Consider the following 9,371-nt stretch of genomic DNA (forward strand, 5'->3'; position numbering starts at 1 on the left):
TCCTTTGTCCAGGTTGCCGTCGGCGCTGGAGACCGCCGACCTCCTTGTCGAACACGTCTTCCGTCTCCACGGCATTCCACTGGACATTGTCTCGGACCGGGGGCCCCAGTTCGTATCCCGCGTCTGGAAGCAGTTCTGCCGGTCCCTCGGGGCCACTGCCAGTCTGACCTCGGGGTACCACCCCCAGTCCAATGGACAAGCCGAGCGTGCCAACCAGGATCTGGGGGCGGCCCTCCGCTGTGTGTGCCTTCACCGTCCCTCGTCCTGGGTCAACCACTTACCCTGGGTGGAGTACGCGCACAACACCCTCGTCTCTTCTGCCACCGGTAGGTCCCCCTTCATGGCCGCCTACGGGTACCAGCCGCCGCTGTTCCCGTCCCAGGAGGGGCAGGTGGAGGTCCCCTCTGTGCAGCACCACCTCAAGCGGGCCCATCGCGTGTGGAAGGAGGCCCGGGCTGCGTTGTCCCGCACGGCGGCCAGGAACCAGCGGATCGCGGATCGTCGCCGGCGCCCGGCTCCTTCATACGTGGTAGGACAGAAGGTGTGGTTGGCGACGAGGGATCTTCGGCTGGCCGGCACGTCTGCGAAACTGGGACCCCGATTTACTGGACCGTTCGAGGTCGAGGCCGTCATCAGTCCAGCTGCAGTCAGGCTCCGGCTACCGCCCACCATGAAGGTTCACCCCGTCTTCCACGTCTCCCTTCTCAAACCCGTGTCTCCCAGTGACTTGGCTCCTCCTCCCACGCCGCCGCCACCTCCGCGGGTCGTCGACGGTGACCCGGTGTACACGGTTCGTGCCATCCTGGACTCTCGGCGCAGGGGAAAGGGGTTCCAGTATCTGGTCGACTGGGAGGGCTACGGGCCTGAGGAGCGGCAGTGGGTGCCTCGCTCCTGGATCCTTGATCCGTCCCTTTTGCGCGACTTCCACGCTGCACATCCATCCAAGCCGGGTAGTCCGCCGGGAGGCGTCCATTGAGGGGGGGGGGTACTGTCACGTCGCGTGTCCGCCAGCAGGTGGCGGGTTTTCTCCCCCGCCATCCGCGCACCTGTCCGTAATTTCGGGCTGATTACCCTCTTTTATTAAGAGACTCCGACAGTCATCTCGCTGCCGGAGAATTCCTCACCGTGCCATTGATCTCTCGTGCTAATTCCTCTATTTGTAGATTACTCGTTGCCTTCTTGCCTTGCGGCCTTTACTCTTGCCATTAGCGTTAGTCACTAAATTGAATACTTTGATATTGCCTAATCAGTAGTTCCTCGCACTTTGTTTTTCAGCGAGCGTTTTCAGTTGTTTCCTTATTTCTTCCCTGGTCCTTATTTGACCAGCGTTTTGTGTTTCCGTTTTTTCCCTGTCGGGCTCTTTCTGTTTTTGTCATTAAAGACACTCTTTGCTTTGAGAAAATCCTTTCGTTGTCTGTTTTCCGGGGATCCAATTCTTTATTTTCCTCGTTCTGCACGGAGCGATCATTATCGCTTCGGGCAGATCGTGACACATCTATATTCTGGAATGAATTCAGACATTTACCTTAACAATGTAATTACAGCCATCATGACTTTTCTCATCACACCACAATATAAAGTCAGAGCGCTTGTATAGAAGAGAAGTTAACACATTTGACTAATGTTGAAAAGAAAAATAGCAGGTATTTTCAACTGGAGAGGCACAATATAAACACAACTTTGACCCAATTTTGCACAGTGATATTTAGGGAAGAATAAGGCAAAACATGTTATTTGCAATTTTTGGATGTTTCAAACAGTCCCTACATTGCCACCAATTTGCTTTTGTGATTAAGATGCTTCTGGTGTATTGTATATTGTGAGTCTTGACAGACTCATCTCTAACATTGGTGGGGCGGTAAATTGGGTCGACATCCACGGGAAAGACTTTAGACTTTTTTGATTTATTTAAACTTTCATGAAAAAAAATGTCTGACAGCTGGTATAGAATCCTACATATCACATGTATATTACCAATAATAACATATAATAAAAGTATCAATGTCACTGTTTAAATAAAAAAAAAGGTTAACCCACATATGTTAATAATTTAAAAGCACAGACAAGTTAGTATTCACTTAAAAAAAACTGAACACACATCTAACTTTTATTAGTTTTGGAAAACAGCTTTCGGTTTGAGGAAAAATCCCCATGTGTAACGCAATGCATGCTGTCATTTTCCATCCTTACCGTACGTCACTGCGAGAAAAATACAGGGAACAGACTTTGAGAGACTAATGCTAGGAAAACTTGAGATTGTCCCATTGATGCAGACATATCTGTGAGCACACAAACAAGTATTTATGAAATTTTAGCAAAACGTACCTATTACTTTGTAATTCAGCATTAGCTCGATAAGTACCAAAAATAAAACTAAAAACTAACCAAGTGAGCTGTAAACAGTCATAATGTCACAGATAAAACTCAAGGGTGTTTTCTCATCTCCAACATCTTTCTATGGGAGGATGGCCATGTTTAAGCTGTCGACGTGAATGTCTGGTAAGGTCCTCTCCGGTCTGAGACACGCTGCCAGCCTCTGTCAGTTGGGGAAATGATTCCATATGCATTAAGTTTCCTACCCAATGCACACATTTTTCCGAAATGTATTTTGTGTGTTCACAGACCTGTTTGAGAGAGCCTGGTGTCCATACCATTTTGTATACCATGTAAATGGGGATCCACATTAAGGATGAGAAGCCAATGATGTATCCAACTGTGATGCTCCAGTCCGGGTACTGATAGTCAAACAATGTGAGTATTGGGGCTTTCAGCAGCGAACTCACCATGATATACTAAAAATAGAGGGGAAACATGACCATACAGGTGAGATGGAATTCTTCCTATCCTGGGCACGGTTTGGGTTCAGGTGAATTCTACATCTTCATGAATATGCATGTTTGGGCTGGAAATGTATCAAACGCATGAGCAATGTGTGTTTGTTGATATGAGCGTGGCTGTGAAAATGTATTCCAAAATATATTTGATGTCATGTGTGGATGGAAAAAAAATCATTTTTTAAGGGTTTTTTTTAACATCAGACAATTTTGCCAAAAATGGGAATACTGTAACACTATAATATTTTTACTTTATAAAAATCTATAGTAAGAGCATAATTAAACAGATTGTAAATAATTTAAAGGCTAGATCATGATGATTAATTCATTAATGATCAATTCCCTTTGGTGTGCAGACTTTGGTAACCCGGCACCAGTATAGCACAGACACAAACAAAGACGATTTTCACAACTACTGTAAGTGACTAAGCAGCTAGTTTTCCACAGAGGATAAAGACCATATGCTTGTGAGTATTATTATGTCTGTCTAAATGTGTTGCTGCACCCTCCGTGTTCAATTATGTTACGTAAACATTAAAATGCCGCCACACAAATGCTGTTCATTAGCCCCTTGATGGTTGCGTGTTTGCATGAAACTAGCAGACTTAAAGGCAAAGTTATGTAGTTGTTTCAATTACACAACGTGTAATTCTCTTTGTGTTATATTTAGTTTGACTGTAAACTTCCACTGCGAGTGACAACAAACAGCTCAAAGCCTCTTTTTTTCACGAATTGTTCACAACCTGCCAGATTGATCCTTATTTTGTTGTGAGTTGAGTCGATTTGCCTGCCACTGTACAGTGCTCATATCTGAAATGTTTGCTCCCCAAAAATAAATAAATAAATAAATAATCGGCTCGTATCTCATACATCGGGTTATTTGTATCTCTGGTAGTGCTGGTGAAAAACTGTGCATCGCCCCCCAACACCCCATCATTTGAGTTGCTCATCCCTGAACTAGATAAGGTATGTGAAGTTTATATTTATAGAGATATTTGCGACACATAATATTTCAGGCCAGTTTAAATGTTTTCATCCAAATTTGTACCGAAATAAATCGAGACTTCTTACCGCCAAAAAGGCTGGACTAATAGCAACCCAGCACACCTTCCAAAACAGTCCTGGTGCTTTGCCCAGCATGGCTTCAACATCATTGCTGAATCTGTTGATACCTGAAAGCAGGATAAGGAGGACAAAACTCTTATGGTTTTGTATCTTGCGGTTGATTCTCTAATGCTGCAATCACGGGACAACAATTGCCCAGTCAGTCAGTCTCGGGTTTACCGTAGAACCAGGCAACTGCAATGGCCTCAAGGAATCCCACGGCAATGATGGAACATCCCACCCCGAACTCCTCCAACAGCTTCACAACGTAGGCACCGCCCTGCCATTCAGCCAACGTGAAGTCATTTATTTTGTCCTCCCTAAAATACATCATCTCGACACATGACAAGAATGATCAAGCGGTCAAAAATCAAAACAACATCAACCACAACATACATTAGTAAGGGTACTCAAAGAGCCCAGAAAGCAGACCAGCACCAAGCAAAGGACAAAAAGTTCACGTCTCTGAGACAACTGATCGGGGTATTCATCCAACACGGCCGTGATGATCGCCTCCAGACCGCCGAACTGCAACAAATGGAGAGCATTTGTCCCCACAATGTTACATTTTTTTGGCTCTATCTCTCACAGCATGTACCTTTTTAATCTATACGCTATCTGCGATTTGTCTAATTGTAACAGCCTGGAAGAGGAATAACGTGTATTTGCCATTAGACGAGATAATTACATCAAACATAGGGGAGCAATTGTTTCCAAGCAATTAAGTTGTGATTTGTAAGTTGACTTGATTATGTACTGAATGCAGGTGACAGGACGTACCGTACTGTCCAGCCCCAGAGTGATCATCATCACAAAAAATATGATGGCAAAGAAAGTTGAGCCCACCATATTGGCGATGGCCTCGGGGTACGTGATGAAGAGTAAACTGGGTCCTGAGATCAGGACAACATGTTATGACGTCGGCGGGAAAATATAGACAGTGTTTAATGTCTTGGCATCACCTTTGTCTCTGGCCACATCTTCAACTTTCACCTTTCTCATCTCCGCCATGTAGCCCAGCACTGTAAAGATGACGAACCCTGACACGAAACTGGTGACACAGTTCACCAAACTCGTCACGATGGCGTCACTAAAGAAGCATAAAAGAAAAGATTTATCCAAAAAAAAAGAAGGAATTGACCATCAGCTGCACACATTATTTGTCAACCTGGGTGGTTCAAAATCAAATTTCTCTCTTGTCTGCTTGCAGCTTAACATGTTTAGTAGACATATCTTCTCTGTGTGCGTTGACAACTATTCTGCTGTAGCTCTTACCCGTCTTACAAATAATTGCCTTTCAAATATTTCATTGCCCTGCGAGTGGCTGGCAACCAGGTCAGGGTGTCCCCCTGCCTACTGACCGAAGACAGGTATGCATGCTGGACAGGTTCCAGCATGCCCGTGACCCTCGTGAGGATAAACGTATTAGAAAATGGCTGGATGGCTGGATATTTCATCTACCGGCTGATCCGATGCATCACATTTGATATGTTAAGATGGTGTCTGTCCAAAATAGACTAAGCAAACTTCATTAAAAGCCAACTGCTACATTTCTGCGAACAAATCAATACACAAAAATGAATAATAGTGAAAAATATATATTGTAAATGACCATATGATAAGAGAAAAATTGTCACCATCATATACCGGTAGTTCAATAAAACAAATTCACATTTTAAAAATATGGGTCAACTTAAGTTTCAGTTTAACGCCGTACCGTTAAACATATGAGATGTTTTTCAGGTTGACATTCTCTAGTGATGAAAAGACATTTTGTCTGTTGGAATATGCTTAACAGTCAAACGAGAGTGCGCTATGGTTTCAGTTGCAATTTCAAAGATATTCAAAAGGAATAACAAACACCGACTGGATGGCAGAAGTGAACAGGGCACAAAACAATCGGACACGTCACTTCTTACCGATAGCAATTGTTAGTGAACGGGTTATAGCTGGAGAGTGCCAGGAGCACTCCAAAGCCTGGACCAAGTGAGAAGAAGATCTGAGCGGCAGCATCCACCCATACCTTTAAAAAAAATGTGGAGAGGAAAATGCAAACAAAAGTGTAACAAAATCATTCAGGTGAAATCCCCAATAACTCATCATTGTTAATTCCCTAAAGTGTGTCGAAGCTAAGTGGTGTTGTTTGTCATGAAAGCATATACTGTAGCTGCCATGTTGCCACCCTGCAGCTGTACGCAGGGAGATCTGAAGAGCAGCATGTTAAAAAGAAGAGGGCAGCCTTGTGAGTCAGAAAAGGGAGGCCTTTGTTAATGGGCAGAAAATCTAAACCAATTATGCATCTCATTATGCCGCTCTGTAGCTTATTTATGCATCTCATTTCATCTCATCCATATTCGCCCCTGATAAGGCGAATATGGTGGTTTACTAATGCTTCTTAGTAAACCGCTTCACTGAGCCAGAGGGTGAGAGATACGGTAACAGCCTTTTATTACAAGTTTCTCAACATATCTCAGTGTAAAATAAAATCGTATTTGCTGTTATTATTATTGCATTTTCGTTTGAGTTTGCCGAAAGTTTCAAAAAGATATGAGAACGTGGCAGAAGACTAAAATAATGTTCTCAAATAGGACGATTTTTATTTTCTATATTGTCAAAAAGTCCCATTCTCAAAATGATTCCGTCACTTTCTCAGAATAGGCATATCCAATCAAAGCATGACATAACCCCGAGTCTCGATCAGTTTAAGTGTAAAGATATCTTTGAGGAAATCATTTAGGTTTCTTGTTCCCCATTTACACACTAAAGAATATATGATCACTTGCATTTTAGTTTTTTACCTCCAACAGTGGAGTGCAGACAAAATTCACAGGAGAGGCAGAAAAACTGCAGGGGTGATGCAGCAAGGTCAAACCTTGGACGAGTAAAATTTATACAGTACTGTAACTCTCTGTAAAAGGGGTTAGGATCGCATAACTCCTTTGGATATGTTTACTTTTCAGAGAACTAGACCACTCACACTGGTCTCCAGAAGCTTCTCCCAATTGGGTTTTAGGTAAAATTCCACGCCTCTCCAAGCACCTGGCAGAGTTGCACCGCGGATCAGCAGGATGAAAAGGACAATGTAGGGCAGAGTGGCGGTCACCCATACAACCTGGGCGCAAAGGAAATAAATCATCATCATCTGTTCTGTGAGGGAAGCGGGGCAAGGCAGTGACAATGTGTTACCTTTCCGGAAGTCTTCACCCCCTTCCAGAGACTGAAGTAAACTATGGTGAAGATGAGGAAAAGGCAGAGCATCAGCTGCCAGCGAACACCTCCCACATTTGCCAGACCTGACGACTTGTGGATCTCAAGGACATTCCTCCTGTTAGGATTCAACACATCCTGCCATCAGCACACAGTCAACATTCAAGACTCCACTCTTAACAATACACTTTAAATGTATTCACCCGACATGCTTTTTATTTATAGTCACACTTACATGCACTTACGTGTAAAATTCCTCTGCCGGAGATCGGGACGAATTCGTCCAGGTGACATTGTCCATGCCAAAATAATTGGTGCAGTTGTCGGTGTTCCAGGCATTGTCGCAGTTTGTCCATGGCAAAATGGTGGAGAAGGAAGAGTAGAAGTAGAAGAGGGCCCAGGCGATGATGGTGTTGTAGTAGAAGGAAACATATAAAGCGATGACGCAAATGGCATAACCTATGCCTAAGACACAAACAAAGCAGTGCCCAATAATAGAAAACAAATATACCAAAAAATGGATTTGTCATCTCTGTAACAGTATTTTGGTGACCTTAATTTGACATACAAAAGTGCAGATTTCTTGATACATATTGCTGCTCCAAATGTGGGATACATTCGATTTACCTTTGAAAATTGGGCAGATATGTTTCCATATGGATATGGCTCCCGTTCTGTGGAACTGTCCCAGGGCCAGCTCCATATAAAAGAGCGGCACTCCGCCAAAGATGGCCATCAGAATATAAGGGATAAGGAAAGCTCCTGCACTCTCACACACATGCACACAAACCAAAATTAAGATGCACAGTCCAACAAAGTATGGTATCATGGTTATTTACTGTATATCGATAGAGTTTTGTAAAAGTGAGGATGTTTAAGAGGCTTGAATTTGAAGTAAAATTTGTAATTGCCATACCGTATCTGGTTTACATTTTTCGGCAATTAATTTCTCTGCCAAGTGTGGTTTATGCTATCGGTGGGGTTAACAATCATTAAATCTTAATTCAATCAAACCGTAATCGCAAATATAATTTATGAGAAAACCGGACTTCTTCTAAGGGCAACAAATGGCATCCTAATTATATTTACACGTTTAACAATTGCATTTTCTTTGTTTAGAAAAGTTGTTTTTTTCACTCATCGTATTTGAATCATACTATGTTTGTTTTTCTTTTTGACACGGCAGTCAGATGAAGTGTTATAAGCTTCTTAAATGCTGAATGAAATTAAAAGCAAACGTTTTTCTTGTATTCTACATGACACAAAATAAATGTGTTTGATACTCTGTCATGGAAAGTATGTTTCTTTTTCTCCTAACGAGCTACTTTCAGCACCATGGACAGTGGATTTGCACGTTCAGACGGTTTTTCTGAAGATCTAAAATGACATGCAAATAAATGAATGATGAAAGTAACGAAACGAAAAAAAAAACAACTTACCGCCACCGTTCTGGTAACATATGTAAGGAAACCTCCAAACATTTCCCAAGTCCACAGCAAAACCTACGACAGACAAGAGAAAGTCCATCTTTTTGCTCCATTTGTCCCTTGAGTCCGTCTGCGTGAGGATCGGCACCGCGTTGTTAGACGCGTAGCCGGGATTTGGGGAGCCGTGGTGGATCAGACTACCGGCCATGACCGCTGAGATGTGTTGGGCCACCGGACTGCGAAAAGTCAGTCAAAGGAAGCAGTACCGTGAAGGGAGGGGCGGGGCGGTTTGACCTCGAGCGGTTACCGCGGGAGCTGTGGGTGGGGCCTGGATAAACACCTGTAAAACAGACATCAGAGTGGTTCTGTGACATTTCAATGATAATAGAAGAATTTTGTCATCGCCTACTGCATGTGCTGAAGTTCAGATTGATAAGTCACATGTGAATTTTAAAAGACACATTTTAAAGCCAAATTCATTGAGTATGAGATCGTTGGGAATATGTTACCATGCCACAACATTATGAGCATTTGTACAATATTATGACATCACCCATATTCATATTTCCACAAAGACCCCTTGTCAAATTTCACCTGTTGCTTGACTAATTCTGAATAATGTGTTATACTTGTACGCAGTATGTTGATGTCATCTCTTTCGGGGAACCTTGTGTCAGGACGAAAACAAGTGTACAGTAGTTTCCTTATACCTCAGGGTGGTGCACAATTTTTTTTTCTTCATGTGTTGCCATCCCCATAATAGATATAGACAACAGCAATTTGTCCATCCATCTGTCCT

The 9,371-nt window shown here is 43.1% G+C and overlaps 1 protein-coding gene across 1 annotated transcript; it reads right to left on the reverse strand.

The window, feature by feature from the left end:
* Positions 1–2,022: 2,022 nt before the first annotated feature.
* slc6a4b (solute carrier family 6 member 4b) lies at positions 2,023–8,798 on the reverse strand. Its single transcript, XM_052067785.1, has 13 exons — positions 8,585–8,798; positions 7,773–7,907; positions 7,391–7,610; positions 7,125–7,263; positions 6,916–7,050; positions 5,858–5,961; positions 4,901–5,028; positions 4,719–4,831; positions 4,335–4,466; positions 4,119–4,218; positions 3,906–4,006; positions 2,625–2,792; positions 2,023–2,536 (listed from the first exon to the last, which is right to left on the reverse strand). Exons 1-13 carry the CDS (start codon positions 8,778–8,780, stop codon positions 2,456–2,458), a joined length of 1,752 nt encoding a protein of 583 aa, XP_051923745.1. The 5' UTR covers positions 8,781–8,798; the 3' UTR covers positions 2,023–2,455.
* Between the last annotated feature and the right edge of the window lie 573 nt (positions 8,799–9,371).

This window comes from Hippocampus zosterae, chromosome 6 (assembly GCF_025434085.1).
Source record: "Hippocampus zosterae strain Florida chromosome 6, ASM2543408v3, whole genome shotgun sequence".
NCBI classification, from domain to species: Eukaryota; Metazoa; Chordata; class Actinopteri; order Syngnathiformes; family Syngnathidae; genus Hippocampus; species Hippocampus zosterae.

Excerpts from the sequence above, each read along its gene's own strand:
- slc6a4b (XM_052067785.1), bottom strand. The coding sequence starts at position 8,780 with ATGGCCGGTAGTCTGATCCACCACGGCTCCCCAAATCCCGGCTACGCG. Across the intron at positions 7,611-7,772 it reads TATCTGCCCAATTTTCAAAG|GCATAGGTTATGCCATTTGC; the intron begins GTAAATCGAATG and ends TTTGTGTCTTAG. Across the intron at positions 4,219-4,334 it reads CTTTGAGTACCCTTACTAAT|GGCGGTGCCTACGTTGTGAA; the intron begins GTATGTTGTGGT and ends GCTGAATGGCAG.